Here is a 14,274-nt window from a genome sequence, read left to right as displayed (position 1 = left end):
TGCAGATAGTCAGTTGCTGTGACAAAAATTATAAATGTGAGAATGTTTCAGTTTTTGTAGTTTTATCTAGCAAATCAAAATAATATTAATTGATAACAATACTGATGAAATATATGCAATACAAGCTTTACATCCTTTTTTGCTGTTTAGTGACCAACAAAATCTACAAGGCAACAAGCCAAGTGTATGGTTAAAGCGATACGAAAGTACGAAAGGTATATTTTTATATAAAATAGCAAGCATACTTACTTGCTTTCTGCAATGGTTTTGCACAGAGCAACCCTGATCCTCTTAATTTTGGGTCCCCCGCTGATAGTCCTGGCTCCTCCCCTATGCCGAGTGCCCCAAAAGCAAGCCTCTTGCTAAAGGGGCACTCTAATGCCGCGTACAAACGATCAGTCAATCCGATGAGAACGGTCTGATGGACTGTTTTTATCGGTTAACCGATGAAGCTGACTGATGGTCCGTCGCGCCTACACACCATCGGTTAAAAAAACTATCGTGTCAGAACGCGGTGACGTAAAACACAACGACGTGCTGAAAAAAACGAAGTTCAATGCTTCCAAGCATGCGTCGACTTGATTCTGAGCATGCATGGATTTTTAACCGATTGTTGTGCCTACTAACGATCGTTTTTTCCCTATCGGTTAGGAATCCATCGGTTAAATTTAAAGATGGTTGGCTTTTTTTTAACTGATGATTAAATAACCTATGGGGCCCACACAAGATCGGTTTTGACCGATGAAAACAGTCCATCAGACCGTTGTCCTCTGTTTAACCTATCGTGTGTACGAGGCCTTACAGGCTAGCTCCCAAGCCACACTCATGTGAATGAACATTGTTCCTCGGCCTACCCCGGTCTCCCCTCATTGGCTCACTGACAGTGGTTGACAGCAGCAGGAGCCAATGAGGAGAGAGGGACCCAGGAGAGCAGCAGCCCTCATGCACATCGCTGGATCAAGATGGGGCTCGGGCAAGCATAGAATGGGTTATCAGTAAAAATAGAGGTGACTCTATCTTGTGGGGATCCAAGACAGCAATGGAAACTTGACAATGATTCTAACTCTTTTTTTGGCTATACCTCGCTTTATTTATATTAGCAATATTCAATGCAGTAACATTTCAGGTAAATGACACTCTAACATACATTATTTATGCAAAGTGTGAATTCCATAGTCATTAGATTTCACCTCTTATCCATTTAAAGGTCTTAGAACCATGGATAAGCTATGACTAGTTGGTGCCAGAAAACACTGTATCCTCTTTGACTAATTACAGTTACATAGTTGATAAGGTTAAAAAAAAAAAGACTATCGAGTCCAACCTGTGTGTGCACTTTTATGTCAATATTACATTCAGGCGCCCATCTAATTGTTTTTTGAAATTATCTATGCTGAATTCCACATTCTTACCGCTCTTACTGCAATGAACCAGTTTCCGGTTAAACCGTTTTTGGCAACCGTTGTTGCCAGCCAATCACGAGAGCTATTAAACCAGGTCTCTGAAATTCCCACAAAATCTATTTCCTCCTCATACAGTAGCAGCTCTAGTTCTCCCATCTTGGCTAAACACAAGTTATCACGTTTACATGCGTTAACAAGCAGTTACAAGCATTTAGCATTTCAAATGCCTCTGAACATTCATCCTGAATGCATTTTTTGCATTCCAAAAAAAGCTTCTAAACTCAACTGCCTAGAAATGGCTATAAACGACCCTGTGTACATGTAATGATCAATTAACATAGATAAGAGTTCAGGGGCTGCTGAAAAAAACTCCCAACTGCTCCTAAATGTCTGTTTACCAGCAGAAGTGTACATGAGGCCTAAGTATGATATATTTTCCTATCTATTTACTTATGCTAGCAGCATAAGAATTAAACATAGTTAGTGTTGATTGAGAGAGTCCACTTTAAGTAGAATGGTGAGCAGCATAGTTTTTACTGTAAAACCATAGGGCCACATAATTCTGGGTTTATATTGTTTACAGTCTTCAGATTCATTGATCTGCAAACTGAGTGTTTCAACAGCCAATACCAATGCTTCTATTTATTTGGTAAAAGTAAAGGTTAAGACAGATATCCAAGGAGATGAAATTGATGCTTTTTTTTGTGTGTGATTGCAAAGTTAGAGGGGCTCTCAGGCCCCGTACACACGACCGAGTTTCTCGGCAGAATTCAGCCAGAAACTCGATCTGAGCTGGATTCTGCCGAGAAACTCGGTCGTGTGTACAGTTTTCACCGAGGAAGCCGACGAGGAACTCGTCGGGCCAAATAGAGAACATGTTTTCTATTTCCTCGTTGTTCAATGAGGAAAGTTGGCCTGCCGAGATCCTCGGCGGCTTCACACAGAACTCGACGAGGAACTCGATGTGTTTGGCACGTCGAGTTCCTCGGACGTGTGTACGGGGCCTTAGAGCAGACAAAGAAGGATTATTAAATATATGACAGGGGTGCTGTTGTCTCCTATATGATCTCCTGGTTGTGGCTAGGAATGTTGTTCTATCATGTGTTCTTTATACCCCCTCCCTTCCTATCGCTCCCCTCCCCTCCCTTCCCCTCCCTCTCTTCTCCCCCCTTTTCCCTTTTCTCCTTACCCCTCTTTCTCTTCTATATTAAACAATGTTACTCGCTACTAGATCACAACTATGTATCAGCTGCCTTAGACTATCACGATCTTGAGACAATGATTACTAGCTTTATTTGACTTTTCTGACCTTATGTATGTATTGATGTCCATATACTCAGGGCCGATCCACCGTATAGGCTCACTATGCAAGCCGCTTAGGGCCCCGCAAAGCTGCGGAGGGCCCCCCAAATTACTAGAGGCCCCGCCTGGTGAGAAGTCATTTTTGGCCCCTCACCCCGCTTCTCAACTCGCTGGCTGCATGGGAGAAGAGGTAAGAAGTCAGCACCCCCTGCTTCTCACTTTAATGTAAGATGCCATTTCCGACAGGAGAACACCCCCTCCCTCCGCTTCTCAACTTTAATCTTTAATGTGACATGTCACTGTCGGCAGCGCCCCCCTCCTGCTTCTCAACTTTAATGTGACATGTCATTTTGCTTAGGGCCCCAGGAAGGTCAGGATCGGCACTGCATATACTGTATCATTGTCAACTTTAATACTTTTAAATAAAAACCTTTTTACTGTTGAAAAAATATATACTGGGGGGCGTGGCCAAGCCAGCGGAGAGTATGGACGCCTAATTCCTAAGCTCCTGTCACCTCAGAAAGCACATCGGCTTTAACGACAGCTTTCTGCCTCCAAAGTGCCAGGAAAACACCCTGCGAGCCTGAGAGAACCCCTCTGCTCACGGTCGGAATACCAACTGCACAAAAGAAAGTGCCTTGTGCGGCTGCCGAGGACGAATTTCCCGGACCGGGGGACGCGTCTCAGGAAAGACCGCGGCTTCGGCCTAGCCACGGAGCCGCGGCCATTTTGAGCCTTCCGGCGTCGGAGCCGCACGGTTCCTATTGACCCCCAGCGCTCTCTAACATCCCTCCCTTACCTGAACCGGGGTCCGCGCAGCCTAGGGGGTCACCACCGAACCACAGCGGCTGCCTCACGGATTCGCTGAAGGGCCGCACACTCGGCTCCCAGTCTGATGCGGCGGCCATCTTGGTCCCCTCAGTGAAGGCGCCCAGCCGAGTCTCCAGCTCAACCCTGCTCCTGAACACCTTACCACCTCTCGGACCGGGGACTGTACATCCCGAGGACACCACCAGCACCAGGTAATACTTACCTGTAAGCCCCTGAACAAGGCATATAGACCCGGTGTCGGCGGCCATCTTGGTCCTCCCTGTGGATGCTTCTGAGGTGCATACCTGACACCCCTGACTGACTCAAATCACAGCATCCCTGGAACTGGGGCCTGAATGATTTGGGGACATGACCAAGATATCACCCCCCCTGGATGAAGTGCCTGGCGGTCTGTAATACCGGCCCTTACCCTATATACTTGGTCATAAAGTTCCTCCAGGAGACCCCTTTCTGTTCTCTATGCCCGGTCTTGCTGACCCCCTATTATCCCACCAACCACTTTGAAAGGAAGGCAGGGGAAGATCATTAAGTGTTATATGCCATACTTCGCTTGAATGCTGCACAAACCAGTCAGAACTCCTACCCGATTGCCAGCCTGGACCACCCAGTGGTTGCCGACAATTACTCCTGAGTAAACTCACTATCTTCAATGCAGAATAGCAATATACCCCATTGCAGCATACCCTAAGGAGAAACTGCAGTATACTAAAGCACAGACTGCCCAAAAAGAAGGAAGGTAATTCGGTAGTCGTTTTCCTTCTCCTTTCGGGTACCGGCGATTATGGGAACTTCATCTCGCCACTCCTCGGCATCTCGTTCCCGGTCTCCCAGAGAACACACTGGAGTAGCAGGACATAGCACTACGGATCAACATCGCAATTCCCAAGGGAGCATGGCACCCACCCGCCGGGGTCGTACCCAGAATACATCCCAAACATCCTCACAATCTCCCACAGAAATTGTGCTGACGGCTCCAGAACCAGAGATAACCTCTCAAATGACAGGGGCAATGGTGGGCACCGGGAGTGCTGGAATGCAACAGATCAATATATTGGACTTAAGAGCTGTAGCGGCAGACATCAAGGACACTCTGGCCGCAGCAATAGCAGAACTCCGCATAGATCTGCGCTCTCTTGCCGACAGGGTGTCTGTTACTGAACAGATAACGGATGATCACGAAGTAATTCTACAAAAATCCACCAGAAAGATAGATGACCATACCCTCCAGCTGAGGGAAGTGAATCGACAGCTGGAAGATTTAGACAACAGAGGCCGACGCCGGAATCTTCGCGTGAGAGGAATGCCTGAGGTAATTGAGGGAGACCAAATCCAAAAAGAAGTCACCACCCTATTCAATTCGATTTTAGGTAAACCCCCTCAAACCTTCATCGATTTTGAGAGAATACATCGTGCCCTGCGCCCAAGGGGTAGAGATACAGATCCCCCTAGGGACATAATATGCTGTATGACTAATTTCAAACTAAAAGAAGAAATCCTGAGTAGGGCCAGGGGTCAGAGACTGTACTGCGGTGAAACCCCGGTCCAATTATACCAAGACCTTTCAGGAATCACCCTGCAACATCTTAAACCATTGTTGGATGTGTTGCGGTCAAAAGACATTAGGTATAAATGGAAATTCCCCTTCTGTTTGGCAGCCTCGAACCAAGGTCGCAATGCTTCTTTGAGAGTGCCAGAAGACCTGCCCAGGTTCTGTGAAACACTAGGCCTGCCACCGATTTCAGTGCCTGATTGGTACGCACCCTACCGCCGATCAGTTGGGAGAAGAGGAAAACCACCTGAAACACCCATGGATACCCAAACCACCAGGTTCCGCAGGATGAGATCTCCCTCTAACTCAAGAACCCCTCAGAACTCCTCCGAAGTAAGAAGAGACCAAGACCAAATGACCCCACCGGAGGCCAGGAGGGCCAGAAGAGACCATAACGTGTAATAGTTTTGGCATTGATTCACATCATCCAACAACCCTTGAAAGTTCTATCAATTGCTAGTTGATGTGTTCCGTGCTACCCCTTCCTCCTGAGTTCTTAATGGGAAAGTTTTCCCCGTGGCCCAACCAAGTTCGTCCCCCATCTAACTTTTTGATACTGAGAGATACCTCTCTCCTGCGCACTTGGGTCACGAAGTTATTTTTGCCTCACACTAACTGGTGTTCCGGGGCCTATCTGCATAATCTTCCCTCTGGAGTTAACAGTGGACACATCTTGACTAGTGTTGAGCAGAATATGCCATATTCGATTTCGCGATATATCTCGAATATATATTCGAATATTCGAGATATATTCGCTAAATTCGAATATTCGTGATATTTTATCGAAAGTAAATGATTGCGATTTTTCGCTATTGCGAATGCGAAAATAATTGCGATTTTTTGATAACTGCGGTAGGAGCACTCTGATTGGCTCAGAATATTCGTGATATTTTATCGAAATATCGCAACATGCGAATGCGATATTTATTGCGCAATTTCGAGAAATGCTGGAGGAGCGCTCTGATTGGCTCAGAATATTCGCGATATTTTATCGAAATATCGCAACATGCGAATGCGATATTTATTGCGCAATTTCGAGAAATGCTGTAGGAGCACTCTGATTGGCTCAGAATATTCGTGATATTTTACAATACAAAATAATTGCGAATATTCGGCAAATGCGGAAGGAGCACTCTGATTGGCTCAGAATATTCTTGATATTTTACAATACAAAATAATTGCGAATATTCGGCAAATGCAGAAGGAGCACTCTGATTGGCTCAGAATATTCTTGATATTTTACAATACAAAATAATTGCGAATATTCGGCAAATGCGGAAGGAGCACTCTGATTGGCTCAGAATATTCTTGATATTTTACAATAGAAAATAAAAAGTGTTTTGCATTGGTGGTGATTCTTTACTCTATCCATCTGTCACAGCCGTTTGTCAATCAAACACCTTAAAGATTGAACACGTTCATGCTGCATGCTTTGGACTTTTTTTCACTTCACATATCAAAGACATTTTTATGAAAGATTATTTTTCTATTATTGGGACTATATTTCTTTATATATTTGTTTCACTGTGTATTTCACAAGTTATTTGCGCTTGCTTATTTTATAATTTGCCCACATGTCTTGTCACTAGACATATTTTTTATTCTTGTAGAGCGACTCCATTTTCTGTCTTGTATTAATTTATGTTGTATAACATTTTTGAGTTGCTGCTGTATTCTCCCCTTTTTTAAGGTATGCGCAATTTTTTCCTTCTTACAAAAAATAATAATATCAAACATACAAATATTCATAACATACACATACACATACACAAAGCCCCCCCCTTTTGCATCAGAGACAATCAGAGTTCTCCTACCACAGTTATCGAAAATTCGCAATCATTTTCGCATTCGCAATAGCGAAAAATCGCAATTTTTTTTTTTTCAATTTGGCAACATAATAGGATCGCCTCAGCTTAGCTACTCGGCCCAGGGTCTCTAATCATACCAGCAATGCTTTTAGACGTCGATAGGATGTGATCTGTTTTAAAAATCAAATTGAAAAAATGCGAATATTCGGAATTGCGAATATTCACCGCGAAATTCGAAATATAGCGCGATTTCTCGAATATGCTATATTCGAGTCGAATATTCGCAATGCGAATATTCGTGAGCAACACTAATCTTGACCCCAGAAGTTCCGCTAAGGTCACTTAAGATGTACTTCAACCAAAGAACATTGTACTGCCATCTCGTCCTCTAGTGTTAGTGTCAATTTGTCCTTCACTCCACCGGGACAGTGTGACTCTGGCAACCCACTTTAAACCCAAAACCGAGTTCAGTAGGGTTTTCATTCCGGGTTAAACAGAGACCCAGGGCCTCTCTGGCACCTCTCCTCCCTTCTATGTTGTTACTGGCCCCTCGAGATCCTGGAGTGTCAGAGGTAACAGGTAAACAGTCTTGACCGGGTGTGTTAGCAGCATACCCACACCACTGTCATTCCTCCCGGAAAGGAAACTGCAGAACAGGCTCGGTCAAGTGGTAGTCTCAAAATGGAATATTATTACTGTTAATAGCGACTATTTAGTATATTCTAATATGTTAAACGGATTCTCTTTATTACACTTTCTTAGGTGATAAGAAAAAGTTGTTGTATTGATCAGAATGTGAGATTCACACTGAGAAACCCCTCACGGTTCAAATTTAAATATGTGATTGTGATCTACTTTTGGTCACTAACAAAATTGGTACCTAGTACAGCTTTAATAAGCTCCCTGTCTCCTCTCAGTCTGAATCCACTCTGAGGTGGCTTGGCTAATATTGGTTATATTTATTTGTTTGTTTAATAACTGTGTTAGAAACTTATAGGTAAAGTTTCAATAATAGTGTTTCTCTTTCCTCGGCTGGCTTGGCTAACCCCGCAACAGTGGTGTGCTGGCCCTCTTGGGACTGTGGTAGGATCCTGGGGGTCTGGCACCCACTGTAATTTTCCGATTGTTCTTTGTAAATAGAAAGTGAGTGGAATACCCTTCACCACTTAATCGGTATCTAGAACTCACGGGTCGCCTGGCCCGCTCTACCAATACTGCACTTGCCATTGTAGACCTTACTTGAGGCCTGTATATTTCCCATCCTGCCCCTTGCCTAACATAGTTCCCCTCATTTTTCCACCAGACTTAGTACGCTGCAGACATGACCCCGGTATCACCCCCCTTACCCCCTGCACAGAGAGCGGGACCTTTAAGTCACATTAAAATATATTCCCTGAATATTAGGGGATTGAACACCCCCGAAAAACGGTCGCGTTTACTTTTCTTACTACAAAAAGAAAAAGTACACATAGCTTTCCTCCAAGAGACACATTTTCGTGCAGATACAATACCCAAATTAACTGACAGGAACTTCCCGCTAGTGTTTCACGCCCCTAATAATGAGGCAAGATCAAAGGGAGTATCGGTATTAATTTCGCGACACTGTCCTTTTGAAATCCTAGATACCCAGAGGGATCCTCAGGGACGATACATATTCCTGCGGGGTACCATACACAATGTGATGTACACAATAGCGAATATTTATGCCCCCAACACAAAACAAGTTCCCTTTTTCCGTTCGACCCTTTACCAACTTACATCTTTCCAAAGAGGTACCCTCATTTTAGGTGGGGACTTTAATGTTCCCCTGCAACCAGATCTAGACACTTCCAATGGCTCCACCTGTTTAAAATTCAGTGCGCTGAAAGCAATTAAGTCCACCCTCTCCACTTTGTCCCTTCATGACACATGGAGAACACTCCACCCAAACGTGAAGGATTTCACATACTTCTCACCACTGCATAAAAAATATTCACGGATAGACCACCTTTTCCTCTCACAAAACGATCTTACCGCCCTAGTAAACGCCACTATCGACCCAATGCTACTGTCAGATCATCACCCGATCACTATTTTACTATCGATCCCTACGAGTCGTCCCAGATCGCCCATTTGGAGACTGGATGACTCTATCTTGTTGGACAATAATCACACCTCGGACATATCTAAGGTCCTCTCCAATTATTTCTCGGAAAACTTAACTGAAGACACGCCCGCTCCTTTGGCCTGGGCCGCCCATAAGTGCGTGGTTCGAGGACATTTTATCTCAATAATGGCCAAGAGAGCCAAGGTACGGAAAGCGCACATTTTAGAGCTATCAGAAAAAATTAAGGCCCTGGAACTAACACACAAACGAACATTAGCTACCCAAACACACAACGAGCTAGTTAAAGCCCGTGAAGAACTCCTCGGCGAAATCAAAAAAAGACTTGCCCGTAAACATACACTGACAAATAAACTTTTCTATGAATACGGGAATAAGTCGGGTAAACTTTTAGCAGCGGCCTTACAAAAAAAAAAGGCATCCCATACCATTAACAATGTCACGGCCATTTCCGGGGAATCCATAGTTACTAACAACGGAATAGCAGATCAATTTGTCAGATATTTCTCTGGGTTATATAATCTACAGAACTCCCGTCAACAAGAAACAGCTCCTGATAGGAAGACCTTGATAGAGGAATTTCTATCAGAATTTTGCCCAACATATACCGCCCCTGACGATATTGCCGACCTAGGTTCCCCAATCACTGCGGAAGAAATCACATTAGCAATAAGCCAACTTAAACCGGGGAAAAGTCCCGGCCCAGACGGTCTGCCACTTAGCTACTACAAGACATTCTCTGACACACTATCCCCCCATTTTCTCTCTACCTTTAATACCCTTCTGGACTCCCCTTCACACACAAAAGACTTGTTAGAGGCCCATATCTCCCTGATTCCCAAATCTGGCAAAGATGTTACGCTTGTCACCAATTATAGACCGATTTCGCTATTAAACGTCGATATCAAATTGTACGCCAAAATATTCTCTAACCGTATCCTCCCACTGATCCCTAAATTTATCACAACTGATCAAGTTGGCTTTGTCCCTGGCAGAGAGGCCAGGGACAACACTATAAAAGCTCTCAACATTCATCACTGGCTGTCCTCCACAAAAAATAGTGTTTTTTTTCTGTCATTGGATGCCGAGAAGGCGTTCGACAGAGTGGCCTGGGACTTTTTGCAGGCGGTCCTGACTAAAATGGGATTACCACCACGTCTTACCCAGATGATCCAACTGCTGTACTCTGGTCCCACGGCCCGGGTTAGGGTAAATGGCCACCTGTCGGACGCCTTCTCCATAGCCAATGGAACCCGTCAGGGTTGTCCCCTATCCCCCCTCATCTTCATTCTCACGATGGAACCCTTTCTTAGAAAACTTAGGGCGAACGACGCAATCAAGGGTATTGAGATCCGGGGAAAGCAATACAAGACAGCGGCTTACGCAGATGATGTCCTGCTATTCCTTGCGGATCCAATAACTACAATCCCCAATCTCTTGAAGGACTTTAAATTGTTTAACATTTTGGCTAATTTACAAATTAACTTCGACAAATCGCTAGCTCTTAACATTTCCCTTCCAACCTCAGTAGTGGACCTATGTAAACAAAACTTTCCATTCAAATGGGAGTCTGAATATATCACATATTTGGGCATCAAAATCCCCAAAGACCTAAGTAAGCTATTCTCATTAAACTTTCTACCAATTCTCTCAACTATTAAAACAGACCTAGTGGACTGGAACAACGGCAGATTTTCGTGGTTTGGTAGATCAGCAATCCTTAAGATGAATATCCTTCCAAGAATCTTATATCTTCTCCAAGCGGTCCCAATCTCGATCCCACAGGCATTCTTTACATCATTCAAAAGACACTGTAGAGTATTTCTTTGGGCCGGCCAAGCACCCAGACTGAGCTGGGATAGACTGTCTCAACCAAAGCACAAGGGGGGCCTGGGTATACCTGATCTAGCCCTATATCACAAATCTTGCTTGCTCACTAGACTCGTAGATTGGCATCTCCACATTGGAAACAAGGACTGGATTGCCTTGGAAAATGCATTCCTCTCCTTCCCGATTACCCATTTGCCATGGATAGATCAGCGCTCGATCCCTACAGAATGCCTTAATCACCCTTTAATAGGTCCTACACTCCAGAATCTTAAGACGATATGTCGAACCCTGATATTAACTCCCTCCCCAGGACCGTTGACACCTCTATCGCACAATCCCGATTTCATACCAAATATAACCTACAAAAATCCAGTGACGGGTCCCAACTCCCAAGCCATTAGAGCACACCAATTCTTCCACAACGGCGATTTATTACCCTATCCAGAACTAATAAAAGCATTTCCTCAGGTGAACATGTCTATCTTTAAATATCTCCAAATTAAACATTTTTTAGGTCCCACTCAGTCACATCCGAAATGGTGTAGAGATCTCTCTCCCTTAGAACAAATATGCACGGCGGGAGAACCAAAGCGCCATCTGATCTCCACGTTACATTCATTACTAATGCCAAAATCGCCTCCTTCCTCAAACACTCGCTCAGCCTGGGACAAGGATCTCTCCATGTCCCTATCTGACGATGACTGGAACACTATATGGGAGCACACACATAAAGGAACTGTTAATGTCTCCGCACAAGAAAACCGATATAAACTCTGCACCAGGTGGTATCGAACACCAGACAAGCTTCACAAAATCTTTCCAGCAGTTTCCCCTTCTTGCTGGAGGTGTGATGGGGCGGAAGGCTCATTTTTTCATATTTGGTGGGAATGCCCTCTATTAGCCCAGTTTTGGAAGGATGTGCATGAACGCATCACACAAATTACAACAATACCAATAAGCCTTACTCCAGCGCAATTCCTGCTACATCACACCCCCACACCAAGAGTACAATACCGAAGATCACTAATTCTTCACTTAATAAATGCTGCCACCCAATGCATCCCTATATACTGGAAATCTAAAACTATTCCAACAATTGAAGAATGGCATACACGTGTTGACAGGGTAGAAGAAATGGAGCGTCTTATCCACCAATCCAAGGACACACACGAGAAATACAGGCAAACATGGACATGTTGGACTCTGTATAGAAACCCCCCTACATAAACACCTCTCAGTGCCCTAGAAAACCCTAGCATAACATCAGATATCAGATTCACCTAACGATCTAACGATTAGATACTCCTCCACCCCTGTGTCCTCCCCATCAACCTCAATCCCCCCCCCTCTTTCCCACACAGGGATGTACACCCCCTTTGGACATTGAGTCCGGCCTTGCTCTTCTCAAGGGGTAGGATGGGATAGGATAGGACATAGATAGCTCGGGCATGCCTAATATTCGCTGTTCCCCCCCCCTGCCCCCCTTTTCTTTCTTTTTTTTTTTTTTTTTGCTTGATTACTGTAGGCCAAATCTATTTTACCCCGACCTCCACCACTCTCCTCTCTGCGCTTCCCACAGATTGTCCCCGATTAGGGGTGGGTAGGGCAGAGGGGAGCCTCTTTCACAAATATGGAATGGGAACTAAGAGGTCTCGAATTCCTCGGTTAGTGTGGGATTTACGGTTTACATTTTGACACTTATTCTCGGACTATGATCCGTGTATAAACGGTGGTCCATTGACCTGTTTCATATGATATATTCATATACATGAGCCTTTATATGTAATTGTTACTGTAAGACCCTGTTAAGATTTAATCTGATATGTGAACAATGTATCTAAGTCATGGATTTTGCTGTATTGCTGAAAATCTTTAATAAAAACGTTTATTAAAAAAAAAAAAATATATATACTGTATGACAGACACTAGAAGAAATGGAGGCACTTGTATTTAAAAAGTATGGTTGTTTTACAAATGCTGTGAGCCATTATAGTTTTGCTTAAAAACAATGAAAACTAACCATTGCTCTGGTTGACTAGGGCAAACCCTCAACATAATGAGAATATAGCGGTAGCTGTTTGGCTAGGTGTTTTTTTGTTAATTTTTTTGCCTTTTTGACTAGTTTTTAATAAAAACACTTAATGCAGCCCCAAACACAGTCTTTCAGTATAGTGATGAAGAATTCAGTGGTCTGTATAATGTCATAATAAAATATTGTACCTGGTTGTTACAAGCAACAATTATATGCTCTGGTTCTGGCATAACACTGCTTTCTTGTGCCACTAATGTGTCTTTCATGCCACCTGGAAGACGGTAAGATGAGAAGAGCCCATAGTACTGCTTCATACACATAGGCTGACCAGATAGTTGACCACGAGCATAGTCCATTGGCAAAGCATGCCTACAGTAACAGGAAAGATGCAAAAAAAATAAACACTGATTACTTAGGAAAAAGTAAATGTAATGCTTACTTAGTAATTACTACTAATGTAATACCTAAATTAAAACATTCTACTGTTGTCTCGCTGATCCTGCTGAGGCTACTCTGGTAAATTTGCTAATAGGTATGTCATTCCCGTAGGCAGAATTATTATTTTCGTTATAGGGGTTATAAAGGTTTGTTTTTTATTTTCTAAATAAGTTCCTTTAAGTGCCGGTTCACACTGGGGCGACTCATCAGGCGACTCAGCCGCCTGACAAGTCGCGTCCCATTCTATTCAACAGAACCATTCTAATAGGAGCGACGCAAGTCACTCCGACTTAGAAAAAGGTTCTTGTACGACTTCGGGGGCTACTCGGGGCGACTTGCATCGACTTCTATACAGAAGTAATTTTGCAAGTCACCTCTGAAGTCGTCTTCATGACCACTTGCCGAGTCGCCCTCGAAGTCGTGCCGCCCCAGTGTGAACCGGCTCTAAGTCAGTGCATTGTTGGTTTACTTACCTTTTCCTTCGCTTTCCCTTCTAAATGTTTTTTTTTCCTTGTCTGAATTTCTCACTTCCTGTTCCTCCTCAGTAAGCTTTCCCCCATCATCCGAGCTGCTCTGGCTGGGGGTTAGTCAGCGTGCTCGCCCCCTCCCTTGGGACTACATCCCAAAAAGCCCAGTGGTATTTTTTCTGCCTTTGGCTATTATTATTGCCTATTATTGCCTATTTTAGTTTTTCCTGTTGTTGCCTCTGCTTTATCCAGCCTTACCATTTCAGTTCCAGTTCTACCTTCTCTTCTGTTTCTGGTCTTCCTACATGCAGCCTTGCTGGTTGTATCGATCTTGTATCCAACCTTGCTGTTTCAGTTACTACTACATATTTCCACGTAAATAACCTCCTTACAGTTACATTTGTTCCTGTTTCTTGTCATAATGTGGCCTGTCTGTCAACTGTTGCTATAGGATAACACATTGGGATCAGCCAGGGACAATAGAATAGGGTCTGATTGCACCTTAGATTC

General features: G+C 43.9%; 1 protein-coding gene across 1 annotated transcript in view; it reads right to left on the bottom strand.

The window, feature by feature from the left end:
* CHAT (choline O-acetyltransferase) overlaps positions 1 to 14,274 on the bottom strand; it is a 136,851-nt gene that overhangs the window by 67,584 nt on the left and 54,993 nt on the right. Inside the window, exon 6 of the mRNA XM_040320731.1 lies at positions 13,048 to 13,228. Coding sequence (XP_040176665.1) covers positions 13,048 to 13,228 — 181 coding nt within the window. The remainder of the gene's footprint in view (positions 1 to 13,047; positions 13,229 to 14,274) is intronic.

Source organism: Rana temporaria, chromosome 8, assembly GCF_905171775.1.
Source record: "Rana temporaria chromosome 8, aRanTem1.1, whole genome shotgun sequence".
In the NCBI taxonomy this organism is placed as follows: domain Eukaryota; kingdom Metazoa; phylum Chordata; class Amphibia; order Anura; family Ranidae; genus Rana; species Rana temporaria.
The sequence above is the reverse complement of the archived record's forward strand: the minus strand, read 5'-3'. Positions and strand labels throughout refer to the sequence as shown.